The sequence below is a fragment of the Haemorhous mexicanus genome, chromosome 2 (assembly GCF_027477595.1).
Source record: "Haemorhous mexicanus isolate bHaeMex1 chromosome 2, bHaeMex1.pri, whole genome shotgun sequence".
NCBI classification, from domain to species: Eukaryota; Metazoa; Chordata; class Aves; order Passeriformes; family Fringillidae; genus Haemorhous; species Haemorhous mexicanus.
The window spans coordinates 107,060,269-107,077,428 of NC_082342.1; the positions used below are offsets into that span (position 1 = coordinate 107,060,269).

Sequence of the window (17,160 nt, forward strand, 5' to 3'; positions counted from 1 at the left end):
GCATCAGCTAAACACATTCTTGATAGATAAATGTTCTTCATCTGTCAGACACTGTCCCTTCACTAAAAATATGACAGGAGAGGACAGAGTAGGTCTGTGACACATCAGTCTCCAATAATGGCTGACTCATATCTTTCCTGCCTACCTTCACCCCAGTTATAAAAAGAGAAAGTTAACTTTACTGTTAAAAAACAACCCCACACTTTAAATGAAGCTAGCTAATTATCAAAGAAAAAAGTCTGTGAAAAACTTGAGTGTAAAAAACTTGAATCCTTAGGAAAAAAATCTCATAGTAATACAACCAAACATTTCCTCAAAATATAGAGGAATGTGTCCATTTTTCACAATTTAGCTACATGAGATATTTTAGTAAAAACCCCCACATTTCTTGATCTCACGAGTTGAATTTTTGTTTTAATTTGAAAGTGGTTCAGACCAGACTTTCATTTAATCTCAGTACCTGTCCCTGACAAAACTTCCCCTCCTTCAATGCCCCAGTAGCACTGGTGAGCTCCAGCACATCTCTGGGAATTAACTTGCTCTTCTTACTATCCTGTGCTACTTGAGAAGACAGAATGCATACATTTCACTCAATCACTTCAGTGAGGTGGAGGTTTTTCACATCACAGTATCAGTATCTAAAAGGTAATATTTGCTTTCTTCTCTGCAGACTAATAAAAAGCAATATGGAAAACTGAAACTGCATGATACACAGCACTCAGATTCTACAAATTATATCTCAAAAGACCATTTGATATAAATGTTATATTCCATATTAAAATATATTGTTATATAGAAAATACACACAATGGCCAAGATTTTCTGAGCTACAAAATATTTTTCAATTTTTCTAATGCAATATTACCATGTGGCTATATTGATCAGAGTTAAATATTAAACTGTAACTGCATTAGCTGATTGACCAGAAGATTAATCAGAGGATTTACACAGTTCCCAAGATCCCTGCTCTGCAAGATGCTGAGAATACTTGACAAATGTGACCAACATCATTCAGTTCCATCTTTTCCTCAAGTAATTTTTGCTCGCATACTTCTTCCAGAATTTTCTTACTTTTACTTTCTTACTAATACTTGCTTACTTCAGAGTTTTCTTACAGTTAAAATTAGCACTCTGTGTGATGTGATCCTCGATGGATCTCTATCTATATTATCAAAATACATATATATAGAAAGATTTTTAAAAGCTACATCTAAACTGCACATGAATATGCTTAGATCATTCATTAGCTCATTTTAAGTTATTCAGCTGACTGAATAATTAATTGTCTAAAAATTCCATGTTGTATTCAATAATTCTACAAATTCAGAAAAAAATCTAAAGCAAAACCCAGGGGTTTCTTCCACAAGGAAAATGCAGAATCATGTTAGCAAGACATTAGAGATTGAGGTCAAACTGGGCCTCCCAAAGGTTTATTAGGAAATTTTCATCAAAAGTATCAAAAGCTTTAAGTACTTTAAACATTAAACCTGCTACATGTGCTTAAGCCTCAAAACACACCAGCTAGAGATGAACCCATACAATATAAGACACTAAAATACCTCCAGGATTTAGTTATCCCAAACTGGGGCATTCCATTACCATATGGTCTGAAAAGTTGCAATAATTGACAGCCAATATAACCTTACAAATGAAAATCCATTATTCATGGGGGGTAATCCATCTGGAGGCATGAACTCAATAAAATTTGTTACCATGCTATTAAAACAAAGTGCTTTCAGAATTTATACATTTATGTCCTGATTTATGCCCAGCATTCACGTGCTGAACCAAACAACCTACAAAGAGGAGGGCTTCATCTGGCAGTCATGTCCCTGTGCTGGAAAAGAGGTTCTACCAGCAGCTGCTTGCCAGGAAATCTAGGACTGCCACAGCTGCTTGCTTACACCTTGCTATATAATTAATAGGCTAAAGCTGTTAAATGATTAAAATGTTCAGCTCTTTGGAGTCACTGACCCAAAGAATATTTCCAATAAATTCCTCTATTGGCCTGTTCCACAAGATGTTCTACAACCTGCAGCTTAGCTAAGGCAAACAAGAGAAGCTCAGAGTCAGGAAAGGTTTCAAAAGGAAGAAAGTCTCCCTGGATCATAACAGAGTCTTTCTGAGCTGTTGAAACTAAAACACAGTCCCAGGAATAAAAGCAATGCCAGAAGCAGACAACAGGAGAGAGAGCAGCTCAAGGTCAACAGATTTTCTTTTGCTTTGAGAGAACTAGAGCACAGAAAGCAAAGGAAAAAAGCTCCCTTAGTTTATAAATTCTAATGGAAAACATTGAGCTTAAAGGACAAAAGCAATTACATGTTGAATGAAAATTAAAAACATAGATTCCCAAGAGACAAAATAAACAAATCACATCCACTGCCAATGGGAAAATAAATTTTGGAAGCAAGACCTCAAGAGAGGATGGTGCCTGCAGTGCCACTTGATGGCTTATTCTGGGAGTGCATTCAGAGAGAGCCATGCCCCTGAGGTGTCAGCCATCCCTTGGGATTCTGGTACAACAGAATATATCTGGAAACTGATAACTTGGGTGCAGAAGATAAAAAATAAAAATGCACAAGTACTTTGTAGTAGGGAATCTTTTCAGCTTCAGGGTTCTTTATTTTAAAGTGTCAAAATATGCTTTGGAAATTTTTGAGAATGTTCGATTTTGTGGTTTTGGGTTTTTGTTGGGGTTTTTTAATATTATCTTCTAACCAAGAAATTAAGGAACTGTGAAAGCAATCATGTAGAACTTGGATGACCTTATATGGACTCAGCAGTACTTGCACCCTTATTTCCCCAAAAAGTCCCCTACCACATGAACTAACCAAATGAGAAGTAGGCATAGAAATCCTCGTGAACAACCTGTTAGAAGAGAATCTGGAATAACTGGCACAGCATTCCACAGAAAAGTAACTGAGGGATGTGAAACCCCAGCATTCATTCCCAGCTGTTTTCTTGCAATTTATACAGCTCTGTATTTGTGGCACAGACCATCCCCTCACTACAGTTAAATATTTATTCCCTTTTCAACTCTACAGATGCCAAAAAATATCACTGTAAGAAAAGTCCAGCCCAATCCCCAGTTTATCTTGTTCTTGTACATGGGTTGCATCACTTTATCTGATAACAAGAACAAAAAACACCCATCCACTAATCTTGAAAATAAGAGGCAACAAATTCAGCAAAATTCAGTTTGCATTTTTATAACTTCAAAATAGTTACTGACAGGATTTGATCATGTAATACATGGTTGCCTAAAAGTCAAAGAATAAGCACAGTGGTATTACAGAAGGTCTCAGTCAGAGACTTGTGAGCTTCACTCCATGCACTACACATTGCCAAAAAGCTGTCTGAGCAGGAGGAGGCCCAAAGGTACATAGCAGCACAGTGACAGAGTAATCCCAAATGCAAGCAGCCCCAGAACTCCCCAATGACGTGCCAAATGTCCTTACTCTCATGCCACAGGTTTATCATCTGGCATCCCATGAACGTGTAAGGGTGAAACATAATTGGAATTCAGATATCTGCATTTAATAAGACAATTAGTTACAGCTGTATTTTGGAACAAATGTAATTAGAGTTAGAGCTAATGAGGTAGGAAAATGACAAGCAAAAAGCTATCAATCACACAATAAACGTGAACATAAACAATGATGGAAATGCTTCTCTTGTTAGTTTTAAATGTACTTTTAATTTAAGTCTGTTAACTAATATCTCACGGGTATCAGTGTCTCTGTAGCTATGGAAACCTATTTTAATGACAAGCATTTTATCTAGTGTGCTGAATGTTTGATCTTATTACAATTAATTTCTAATTACTTAGGACAAGTAGGAAGGAACTGTGAATTCTGAACACTCACAGCCTCTAAGGATATCCAAACTCACACTTGCTGTTTTTTCAATCCACTCTACAGCCCCAAATCACTTCTGCCACAACAGGAATTTCCATTTAACCTACCACTACTACAGGCACAAAAACCCTTTCAAAACATCTTATCCTATCTGTTGGCAGCAGGAAGAAGGAGCTGGGTAGCTTTGGATGCTATTACATATGGAGAGGTGGGAGAAGGGAAGACATCCTCATCCTCAGCACATCCCCATGTGATGTCAGTGTAACCTATTTTCCCTGGAAATCTGAGAAAAAACACTTGGACATTGTTGGAGGCATCTGAGACTTGTGTTCCCCTCTGTCAACCCTGTGCTGGAGGCAGTGATCTTGAGGAGGACCAGAGCACATTTCTTTAATAATGAAGTCGACTTAGCTTGTCTTTGCAAAAGGAAAAGCTTAATGAATTGTTCAACCAGAAGCAACATTTTAACATGTTGGGGCTTTTTTCTCAAAAACTACATGAAGATATATAGATGGTATTTGACCTAAATAATACCAGTTTTATTTGCTGTAAATCAGTTAGGAATTGATTTATTTTCAACTAAACAGAAATCCATGGAGATTTTAAAATATTAATCCAAGTCAAACCAATGAATTCAACTGGTACAACTTTCTTAGGAAGACAGAAAAAAAACCCCTAACTGTGGGAATCTGAGACCTATTCATGAATAAAAAGATGGGATAAGAGAAAAGAACAACTGGAAATGGAAAGTGAATTACCATTAATGTTCCAATTACACTGAACTGCTCTAAATAATGTGGAAGATATCAGACAGTTTTTAATACTAAGTAATTACAAACAAAATCTGTATTTTACAAGAATTATCTCAAATTGTTACCTATGTGGAAAGGCTTTTTCTGGTTCTTTGGGGGAGTTTTCTACAATAACAGAACATGATTTTGGCCCTTGCAAAAAAACCCCTTAATTTTCACAACTGAGGAAAACATATTTTTTAAACAATAAATAGCTCATCTCAAATATTTATCCTTTGAAATAAGAAGCATTGTATAGTGACAAAACCACTATGAATTCTATTTCAATGCAATGACTTTTATGCAGCCTTACTTAAAAGCAGAAGGGTTAACAATTACATAGCACATTCATTGGTGCAACTTTCTGCATCAAACAAAGTTCCTATTTCAAAAGACACATTCTGCTCTACTTTTTCGAGGAATTAATACTGTTAAGATAACAGCAGAAGAGGAAGTTACAAGTTCAACATCAACTGCTTAGCATAAACCATAATGGAAAGTAAAAGTCTCACAACAATACTTCCTGAAGCACTGAGAATTTCTATTGAATATCCTATTTTCCCAGTTCTGCCAGCTAATCTACTTTCACCCAAAAGAGAAACCCAAATGGGTTTCAAAAAACATGCCCTTAACTACAAGCACACACATGCAAGTACATGGAATGTTTCACTTTTATAGTTCTACATTTTTCAATTTTAATGCTGATATTTTCAGTCTCTTTTGGATATAAATAAATCAGGCATGTATAATTAAGTTTTTCAAATTTAAAAAGAGATGAGATACATTCCATAAGAGATGCCTAGTGTGTCATCTAAATTATTTAATCATATAATTCATTCACTAGAGTTAATTTGTTGGCTGGATAATAGGAAGAGGTTTTATTCCCTCAATTTACTATAAAAAGACACAAACTTAAAACTTTTAAGTAGTATTTGCGGGGCCATGTGAGGTGAAATATACCTCAAATTGCCCAATGAAAACAGTTCATGTGATGTCATGAAACTCATTATAATATGGAGTTTACAATATGTTCAAAATATGCTCTTATAACCTTGAATTCCCCCATTACAAAACTGCTCACAGACAGAATAGGGTTGGTTAAGTGACACATCATGTCTGATTCCAGGGGAAGAATGATGTGCAGAGCTGGTGTGCACAGCTAGGTTAGAGCAAAACCAGTGATCACTAAGCTTCTTACATTCAGATGTGAGAATTTAATCTCTTATAAGAAAATGCTGGATACCATATAGATTACAGTAGAATTTATAGTCTTTTCAAATTGATTGCTTAAGTGACAGATGCAGGAAAAAGTGAATTAACTATATATCCTAGGCAAGAAAATGAATGTTGAATTACTGACTGCTGAGTTATGGCAGAGAAAAAAATCTTACAAATAAATGATACAAACTGCAATACACGTCGTGTTGGCTGCCTGAGCAGACTAAGGTCTTCCTTTTAAAGCTAAGTAGAATGATGAGTTTAAATGCATTCTGCTTAAAGGATGCATGTTATCATTTTGACATGGGTCCTCATGCTATCAAGAAGATGTTTGTAAAATTGCTAATGGAACACTGAAGGTATTGGGAGCAAACACCATTTCTTGACCCTGCAGCCAGAGTCACCCATGCAAGGAAAATCTCTGTCCCTCTCTGCAAGCCTGCATAATTTGTTCCTAGCTCATGTAATTAATTTTTCACATCCAGTTCTAACCAAAATAAGTGGCTCTTGAGTCTCTAAATATTTTGTTGGGGGTTTTTATTTGGTTTTAGTTCTTTTTTAAACTGATTAAGACCAAAATGAAATTCTTAAAATTTGCTGCCAAAGATGACAAAAGGTGAACTCCAGTGGAGATTCAAGTAAATTTCTTAAATGTGTTTAACTTTGCATAGGTAATTTTTCCCTGCATCTGGCTTACTCAAACTGTGAAAAGTTTCTTCTGCTTTAATCTTTGGTTCTTCTCTGTGGCACAAATTTGGAGCTCCTTCCCTGAACTGAACTCTGAAACATCAACTGATGTAAAACCAGCAGAAATGCTACAGGGGAAAAAAAAAGACACAAAATCCATAAGAAAAAAAACAACATCCCCTAATCCCCAACAGTAACCCAAACCAAACAGGTCAGTATAGCAGAGAAGAAAAATGTCTGGTTTAAGTTATACACTGAGGAGCTTAGCATGCAGAAGACATGTCAGAAATGCATGTATGAATATTAAAATAAATATGTGCTCACCTCTCCCACAACTTCAATGATGTCGCCAACTTTTAATTCCAATTCATCTTCATTTTGAGGCATGTAACTGAAAGCCACCTGACATCTTCTTCTTCTGCTTCTCTCTCCTGAGGGAAATTAAGGAAATAGGGAAATCATAAAATGAAAATAAAATTCCACACCAAAGACAAGCCAGGGAAAGTTATTAAAGATGAAAAATTATTCTTTGAGCATTTTTATCAGAATGTGAATGTTTGTGATACTTAGTCTATCGGCCTAGATTTACCTTACAAAAAGAGCCAAAATTTAAATAATTGTGCTTCCTAATGACAGGATGGACAAACTTCACCCAATGGATCTTTCCAGCTGTACTCCCTAAAATTTCTCTTCTAGGCTAATGCTCTGTACACATGGTGTAGGCAAATCCAGAAACCAGAGGACTGGGGAAGGGATCCAAAGCTTATAATAAAATAAGGTATCAGCTGTATCTTTTTGTCTACAACTCTTTCAGAGGTGTACAAATAACTCATTAACCATTCTTTATATTTTTTTCACAGAATCATAGAATTGAGTTAGGTTGGGAAAGACCTTTAAGACTGTTTAGTTCAACTGCTAACGCAGCACTCTGAAGTGCACCACATCCCTAAACTCCTCACCTGTGTGTCTTCTAAATACCTCCAGGAATGGTGACTACACCACTTCCCTGGGCAACCTGCTCCAATGATTGACAACACTTTCTGTGAAGGATTTTTCCTAATATCCAAATATCCAATATTTTTCCTAATATCCAATATCTAAATGCCTCTTGGCACAACTTGAGGCCATTTTCTCTCATCCTGTCACTTTTCACTTGGGAGAATAGCCCAACTCCTACCTCACTACAAACACCTTTCAGGAGACTACAGAGAGTGGTGAAGTCCCTCCTCAGACTCCTTTTCTCCAGGCTAACCAGTCCCAGGTCCCTCAGGTGTTCCTCATTGCACTCGTGCTCCAGACCCTTCACCAGCTCTGTTCCCTTCTCTGGACACACTTCAGCACCTCAATGTCTTTCTTGTAGGGAAGGGTTCAGAGCAAGGTATTGATCTGCTGGCTCATGTGTCTTCTTGCATCCTCATTCCCTGTCACTGGAAGGACAGAGAAGAATACTACAAATACTACTTGTGCTCCTGAACCCTTAAGCAGCTGTCTCAAGGCCCTGAATAATCAACCTCCTGATTGCCCTTAATCTGCTAGCTGCAACTTTATCACTGCCTACCTGAGAAATCAATAATGGACAATAATGTGAGGGCTGTACCAGGGCAGGAACCTTTCCATCCAACCTGGCCAGGACCTTCAACCCTGGCCACAGGGAGACTGCAGAGTTCTCAAAGAAATGGGTCCTGTTGGCATATTAGGATCTCTGTTCCCTCCAGGAGACAGTCTCCCACAATGGTGACCTGCCTTTTTTTTTATGGTAGCAGTTTCAACAAAGGGCATAGGCTGACATCACCTTGATGACATTTCCAAGGCAGATGCACCCTAGTCACCACTGTGCAGTTCCACTTGCAGAGCCTCACACCTGTTATGCCAATGCCCCAGGGAGGTGGGGCAGTCACAGAGATAGTCCTACAGCAGCAGGCAGGAGCTCACATTTATGTACAATGCAGGTATATCTGTTTGTGCATGTCTGTATGTGTATTTGTAAGGTGCACTAACATAAGCTTAAAGAAAATAGAAGGAAAACCATTGCAATTGAGTTAGTAAGGTTAAGACAGGCTAATTCTGATAATCTGTCAGACACTGGAAATTATGTTAACAGCAATCTTTCTCTTCTAGCTTGGATGTCCAGGCTGTGAATCCATAGCTTTGAGTAAGACCCCCTAACTTGACTCTTCTGCCATGAGAGTTTCAAGAGACATAAGTGAAAATACTCCATTCCAGAGGTTCATTTGCCAGACCTGCTGTCTTGCATGTAATTATAGTTGTATGAGATGAGAGAGTTTCACTAAATTAAGTTTCTAAGGTGGCTGCTTAGCCTCTGTTAGCTGAAATACAACTTGCTGATACAAATCATGACTGTATTGGAATGTGGTAGAGGAGCAGAAGGTAGGAAGAGAAAATGTATTCAAAACACAGAATTCCCTGACAATTCTCTCTTCTCTAGAAGGTGTGCATTGTATAAACCATGTTATTTCATATAATTTATATGCATGTATCCACACAAATATATACAGGCACTCTACACAAGTAAATGTACTTTCTTTTATGCTATTTCTCTTGACTGTTAAACATGCTCAATGTACACCAAAGTTGAAAGTGTAAACACATTCCAAGCATGGTCCTTATCTGAAATTAAATTACAGAAGTAGATTTTATGGTGAGTCTACTTTTTGTTCTGCAACATCTCTTGATAATCCTGCTCTAGAGTGAATAGTGATAAAAAAGTTAGACTTTTTTCCCTAATCTAGTAATTGAAACTAAAAAACAAGGTAGAAAGGAATCCACTGATTTTAGCTTTCTGATAATATTTTTCACAGCCACTGCAATCCTGCATGAGTGGCAGCTTTTTGAATGTTAAAATTAATACTTTAATCCAGCGTAACTCAACTCAAATTGGCTCTTTTCCCCACCTAAAATGCCTTCTCATTCTTCACCATCTAAACTAAACTGGTCCTAAACTGACAACTTTACACAGCTGCATTCCAAATAACTAAAATGTAATAAACATCTTCTATACTGAGGGCTTCTTTCATTGTGCAAGAGAGGCTGGCTATTTCCCTAAAAATAGCATTCCCACTATGATTTCTAACATCAAGTAGCAACTGATATGCTGATGTTTCCTGATGTGACAGATGGCAGTTGTTGCTATTTAATAATAAATATCGTGTGACTCTTTGGAGAATATTTTTGAGAGTAAGAAATAAACACAATTCTGGATGTTAATAACACAACTGTATGAATCCTTCCCCCTTCCAATCCATAAAGTTATTTTATTACTGTATACAAAATCTAGTGAAAGTCTGCATTTATCTCCATTAGTCTCCTGGTTGTCTCACTGCTCTCCCTTCTCCTTCCAAATCTTTCTTAAAAGGAATACCCAAGTGAGGAGTAACTAGCCAGCAAGAGACACAGATTTTATGTACCAGTTAGCTGATCCTATGTACCAATTAGTTGCTCTCTCTGATCTAATGCAAGACAACAGACCCAGCAGTGAATACCTTTGGTTTTAAGGAGAAGGTGCTGAGGGTCCTTATGCGCATGCTAATGCATGGTGCCCTTGAGAAGAACATGAGATGAAAAGCTCTACAGCCCTTTTTCTACTGGTGTGGCTAGAACACACTAACTTTAAAAGGTCTAAGTTCAGGCCATATGGAAAAAGGAATTATTAACTTATATTTAGAAGTCTGAAACAAATAAGCAAACAAATCTTTGAGGGCACAAATCTTATTTGTGGTGTAATCTAAGTGGTGTTTGATCGGATCCATAAAATGGTGGGTTTGCCTCTGACAGCAGGAGACCACAAAGGGGCTTCCTCCAGCTGTAAATATCCAAGAGAGAGCATCATTTCCATACATTCAAATGCTCCTCTGGCATTAGCAGCAAAGAAGGGGCAATGACAGCACACTGGCATTCAATGCCTACCTTTGTAAGGAGAATCAAGAGCTGAGGCAATGCTACACTAAAAAAAAAAAAATCGCACTGGCACTTGTGTGCTGCCATCAGACCCAGAAAAGGGCACAAACTGACAGCTCATGATTAGCTGAAAAGCACAGCAGCAGCAGAAGCAACACAGATAGGAAGTAAACTATTTCAGTTATCTGGAATTCTCAAATCCAAACTACTCTTTTTTTTTTTTCATTTAAAACCTCGGTCATGAAACAGATGTTTATATAAATGTGTGCATGTCTGAGTGGGTTATATGGTGGTTTCTGTAGAGTCTAATTTTCCCTGAGGCTAATGTTTTTTGTAGCCTATCCTGTTGCTCTATTAGGACAAAAATGAAAAGATGAAGAAATTTCCTGTTTTCTATTTCAGATTTTCCTGCACTTGGCATTATCTGCCCATCAGTCTCAGTCTGACTTTTGATTCTTCCATCTTTATAGTATCTGTAACTGGGGGGACTGTAAAGGAACTGTGACTGGCTCAGTCAGTGTCTCCTGGCTAGACACGCTGGGCTTTGATATGATTCAGCTAGAAACTAGTTCTAAATTTAATGTGTGAAAAGAAAAAGGCAACTATTGCATAACTAAAGATGACTTATACACATATAGGTGTATATCTTTTAATGGTACAGCTGCTTTGCACAGCCAGCCTTGGTGCTTATTATATCACTGTTTTGTTTTTTGAAATAACTGAATTTTTGTCTTGGTGTAAGACAATTTAAAGGGGAACACTCTAAAATGAGTTTTCCCCCTTCGTTTTAGCCAATTCCTTTCCACCAATAATCAGAAGCAAAATATGAGTTATCCATGACAACTGTGTGTATCAAAATGCACATGTTAAGAAAAAAGGTAGGACTGCAAACTTCCTTCCAAAAGTTAGATGCTTTTGAGAAATCTACCTAATTAAGAGCAAACAGCATTAAAAATGTTAACTTTCTAAATTGCTTGAAGTGTATTGAAGATAGTGTTATAAGACTTCAGATAAAGTCTTAGTCATACTAAATTCTAATGTGGATTCTGTCACTATCTTCCACAGCACAAGGACTCCATCCTCTTATCCCCACCCACTAGCAAAAACACCATTCTGATTTTCGAAGGCGCCAGAATGGTCAAGTTCCAATTTCCTTATTTTCCTGGAGGGCTTTGGCAGGGTAATTCTGACCTGTGGTTTGACATGTCAATTCCATCTCTGTCATCATCCACATGCTGTCAAAATGTGAATGGCTTTGGATGGATGACAAAAAACACCTGCTGAGGTCTAGCAGAAAACAGAACTGTCTAGCAGAAAACAGAACTAAGATGGGAGGGAATATTGGGTGGGGAAATACATATTGGGGGTGAAGATGTGCTTGTGGGAGGGGGTTGTTTAATTTGGGTTTTTTGGTCTCTTTTGAATTTGTGACATTGATATGCCAGAGAAGAGAAAGATAAACTGAAGGAGGTGAGGGGAGAAAGAATATCTGAGGTGCTTCCAGTACTCTCTCAAATGGGTTATGTAAAGCTGCTGCATTTTCCTACAGGCAGATGAACTGGGAATCACCCTGCTTTGACATGTGCAGCCAAATCACAGAGACTGCAGGACTCCATTAAGCACAATTAAGCCACAATGCAGTATGGCATCACTGCTAGTAATGCATTACTCTGAGTGTGTAAATGTTCTACTGTTACCCAGGAGTGTTTTCTCTTGCTAGACTCCACAGCAACCCTTCCAACTTTCAGCCATCTGGCTGCTGCTCTGGATTTATGGCCAAGATTTGTCTGTGAGGAACCTGAAAGGCTGGAAGACACCTTTTTTTGACACTATCTCATTTTAACACATATGCACTGTCAGAATAGCAGCAAGCCTCATTGTTCAATTAATTTATTCTTTTGTTAACAACATGCAGCAGCAATCAGGCCTTTTAATGGGTATAATTCTTTTGTATAACAGCAGTAATTAACTGAAGCAACTTACAGCAAAAACGTAGTACTAGTGGTCAAAAGCTTTTGGGAGAAAATTGTAAATTAATTAAGAAGTTAATTCCATATGCCACAGCTGGAGCCAGGCTTGTGCGTGTGACAGGCAGAACCACAATACTAGTGAGGCTGAGATCACCACTTAGGCCTAACCCAAAGCAGAAGGAAACATCAGATAAATATCTGTAAATAAACTCAAAAGACACTTCCAGAGTTTAACTATACACTGCCAACATTTTTTCTTTCTTGATCTGAAAGTTTTAAAATGCACATAAATGGAATAGAAATTTAATCAAGAATGCAGTTAAATCATCACCAGCAAATTAGACAAAGCAACTCCAAACTAAAAGGAGCCCTAGGACTTTGCATGCAGGCTACATACTTTGTAATCTACATTTAAGAAAGTGTAAAATACAGTATTAAACTACATAGTAAACTCAACCACATGCAGAACTGAAAATGTGATTGTTTATCAAAGATACTAATTCTAGTACCTGTACCTCTTAAACTTCATCTAAATAGCTTCCAGAAATATTGCAGACAATAGATATCTGTAGCAATAAATTAGCTTTTCTAAAGAACACGAAGGAACATACAAACTTGAAATATTTTCCTGGATGACAGAACAAGTTTAAAAATGCAAGAACAGAAACACAAGATTTGCAAATGGCCCAAACAGGTCTTTTCTCTTGCCATTCTCATTGCATATACATCATGTTATCATGGGAGAATCCCAAAATTTTATCCCCTTAGCTAAATTTGGAGATAGTTGCCAACTTCTTGGGTCTTTCCTGCTATTTTGTATTGATCTCTAGAGAAAACATTTGAATAAACCAAAAGCAAACATGAGTTGCTGTTGTATCTTTGCCACTTCGTGTATTTTCCATCACATAATTCACACAGCTTAAACTGCCTGTACACACCAGCACTTCAAACATACAGTAAATGACATTAAATAGCTCTAAATTGCAAAACCACTGTGCATATTCAGTTTTTGTTATATTCTCCTCACTAAAACAAAGGCACTTAAATTAACCACATGGATTCCTACACAGTACTCTCCAAAAGTATTAGCTTTATACCAGCAGCTTGCTGTCTTGAAGCTGACTTCTGGCCAACTTAACTAAAGTAAAATTCACAAACACCTCTAAAAACTATAACTTTTTCTTAAAGACTGTTAACAACTGTGCTACTTCCTTTTAAGATACCAGGGTATTCATGCTTTTCAACAGATTTTCAGCCTCTCTGTAATGACATTACATTGCAGGTCTTACTCTGACCTCTGTTAGATTAGTTTCAAATAAGCCTCTCTTAGCAGGGGAAAAAACCCACCACTGTCAACATTTTATTTCCATTCCAACAGGTAACATGCATTAAACAAATGCATCAACAAATGCTGAAAAGATGCAAAAAATACAGCAATGACTTTTCTGCTTGCTGCAGTCATGAGAGCTATTACAAAATGAACACATGAAATAAATCAACAACTCTTAACAAAAAACCAAAACTCTTTTTCATATTTGGCATCTAGGACATCAGTCATATTTTTAATCTAGAATTTTATTTTCCTCCAGAATATCTGTACAATCTGTTCATTTTGCCATTAAAGGCAACAAAATTAAACAAAATTAGTAACACATCCACAAACAGCAAACACTTCACTTTCCAGTTCAGCAGTGCTCCTAAAGCCTAGGAAACTACATTAAATTTGCCTTGAAACACAAGCCCAGACAAATGCTAAATTCTAGAAAGCTAACACTGGGAAGTTAAGAGATGCCCTGGTAAACTGGGGAAATGACTCAGGCAGTCTGGGGCTAAGGGTCTCATTCTGCAACACGGACACTGAGACCCTGAGCAGTCACTTGGGCAGGAGCACTCAGGCATGTGTCTCCCATGGCAATTAAGCCATGACATTTCAGAGCCTTGTGGAGAGCAGGGCTTTGGCAGGACTCCTCACTGGGCTGCTGGCACGCTGCAGCTCAGCGTGCAGGGTTATACAACCACCTGTCCTTCAGCTCTGCTAAGAGAAAAAGGCCCCAGGAGGAGCCCTTGATTGCACTCCTCGTGCTCAGATTTGTTATTATTTCTCAGCTACCATCATGAAAACTCTATAATCCAAAATAGCCTGCTGTCTTAAAGGGCATCTTATGCTATACTTTAGAATTTGAGGGCTGTACAAGAACTCAGGAATACATGTCCAGAACAGCAATAAACAAATACGATAAATTGAAATAAATCAATTATTCTTGCTGCTGCTGGCTCTCCACCACCTCAGGCACCATTAGCTCTGTGATGGCTGAGCAGAAGCTGGTTTTCTCAAAGGTACCTCAGTAAGGAAAGTGAAAATTAACATTCGTTGTCCCACAGCTTCAAAAATTAACATTGGCAGAGGAGCCACACAGGATAGTTCCCTCCACAAGTGGAGGAGAAATATTTCTGTATCAAGCAGATCAGATGTGTATCATTATCCTCCAAAACTGAGCAACACATGGAACAAAAGAAACAAAAGGTTGTTTTGGCAAGTCAGCCTACACATACAGTGCAGGGGGAGAAAAGCCACCTCAGGCAAGGTTGGAGAGAAAGAGGAGGCAGAGTTTTGCAATACCTGCATCTAGCCAGCTCGGCTAGATTTTCAGTTTTTTGGTCATGAGAAACTCTGAATGCCACAGAATTTCTCCCATTTATTTTTAGTTGTTCTCAGTTACACAAGTCTCTATGGCATTTATAAGTATTCATTTTTACTAAACTAATGAAATATTAAGAGTGATGCCTCATGGTAAGAAGGCTGCCAGCAATTTAGTTTTTTAATATAGTGTCATTTTCAAAAGATGCCACAAACAAATCAAGTTCTTTTAGTTTTCCTCCCTTTTTTTTTTTCCCCAAAAGATTTTAACAGTCAAAAGCTGTAATTTGTCAAGAGGGTGTTTAATCAAAAATGCCAAAAGGTGTAACATTCAATTCTGCCATCACTGCCTTGTAGCTTTAGTTCTCACAAAAAGCAGGCTTTATTCCTCAAAATCCTCTGCTCCTAAGCACATTCAGAGGTTTAGAGCCCTGAATGTAAAGGATTTCCTTGACTGCAATCATTAATGCTAAACCAACAACATGAATCCAGCATAAAAAGAAAACCAAAACCATGGAGCATCTTAAAACCTCAAGAAAAGATACTGGTCCAAAGTGGCCCAATAACAGGCCCAGCGTGCTCAACTCAAACACTTTTTCACAACTATTACAACATTCTACTTGCCCAGTTCTTTTCTCATTGCTTCCTTAACTGTTCTGTTTTCCTGCCTGAATAAAAAAGCCCCTTAAATCCTGCAAAGATGCATTTTTGTCTATACAATAATGAAATATACCAATTTAGAATAACAAGGACACTTGGGTGATAGAGATAAAGTCTATTTATGAGGGCAGAAAATGATGGGAGTGAGTTTGAACAATGCATGTATCAATCACAGTGCTTAAAAACGTCAGTCCAAGAAAATGTTCTCCTGTAACTTCTTTGCCATAACTAAAAGCAACCACTACTAAGGTATGAAAAAATTAATGTACACATTTTTTTTGTGATATACTCCTAGTGCTTCATTACCCACAAGATTTACAACTACTACATACTTTTCCAGTCACATATTCCTGTTCTGTATGAATATTATTCAATATATAGACTAAGACTGTAGGATAACAACAGTCATAGGTTTAACCTTATTTTCCAGCTGTTTATACAGCCAGAGATATGCATGATCAGCCTACAATTCTATTCCATCAATTTGAAAGAACATTTAAAAATGCTTTCCATTTAAGCATTATGAACACATAAGCTTTTCCAAAAACCTTGCTGCAATCTCAGCCCACTGATCATTCATGACTTTAAAGACTTTTAGATTTGTTACATGAAAAGCAATAGTCAAACTTTATAATTGCTCCATTAGTCACTGGAAGCACTGTCATGTCTCAATATGGTGTTCACTCTTGTCTGGAGGCCCCAGTACACACTCTGGTGTCAACACTCCCCTCTTCAGGTGTTAAGGCTACAACACAATACAAGAAACAGCCTTACTCAAGAAAGCTTCTAGACATGAAGGGAAACAGGAAAGCCCCTGGCCAGAAAAGCAACTGGAATATGGCATGTTAACAGGTAAAACAGCAGCCAGTGACTCCCACAGTACTATGGGATGGAGACCTTTTACAGCCCTTTTATCACGTGCTGTTCATCACTACTTCAGGTACAAATACCCTCTAAAATCTTGCTTTGAAAAGATCAAAGATTAATCAGCTTTTTCTGATTAATCTGTGGTGCTGTTTGGAGAAGGGGAACAGGTGAAGTATGCAGATTTCATTGGCAGCCTTTGAATGATCAAGGCATTTCAAATTACTTTTCCCAGCCACCTCCCAGTCATGCCTTGCATTCAGCTGCATTCCCACAGCACAGCTGCAGCCACAGCCAACTTCCACTTCCAGGCTAATGCTCGTATTTGTCCTCAGGGCTAGAATTATTTTCTGTATTGTGAATAGTAGTAGCATGTTTGCTTACAGAGCTACTATGAGCCACACCATACCCTGATACAGTTGTAAATATTAAGTAATCTACAAATATCAGTCTAAATATCTCTACAAAAGCCAACACCTGGGAACTAATGTGAATACTGGGTGTTCTCATCAAGTGTGTGCTGCTTACATTATTGAGTAATGAAATCCAGTAATATAGAA

The 17,160-nt window shown here is 37.7% G+C and overlaps 1 protein-coding gene across 5 annotated transcripts in view; it reads right to left on the minus strand.

Moving 5' to 3' along the window:
- SH3KBP1 (SH3 domain containing kinase binding protein 1) overlaps window positions 1–17,160 on the minus strand; it is a 212,830-nt gene that overhangs the window by 98,773 nt on the left and 96,897 nt on the right. For all 5 annotated transcript variants that reach the window (XM_059839862.1, XM_059839861.1, XM_059839866.1 and 2 more), the window contains one exon: window positions 6,878–6,984. In XM_059839862.1, coding sequence (XP_059695845.1) covers window positions 6,878–6,984 — 107 coding nt within the window. The remainder of the gene's footprint in view (window positions 1–6,877; window positions 6,985–17,160) is intronic.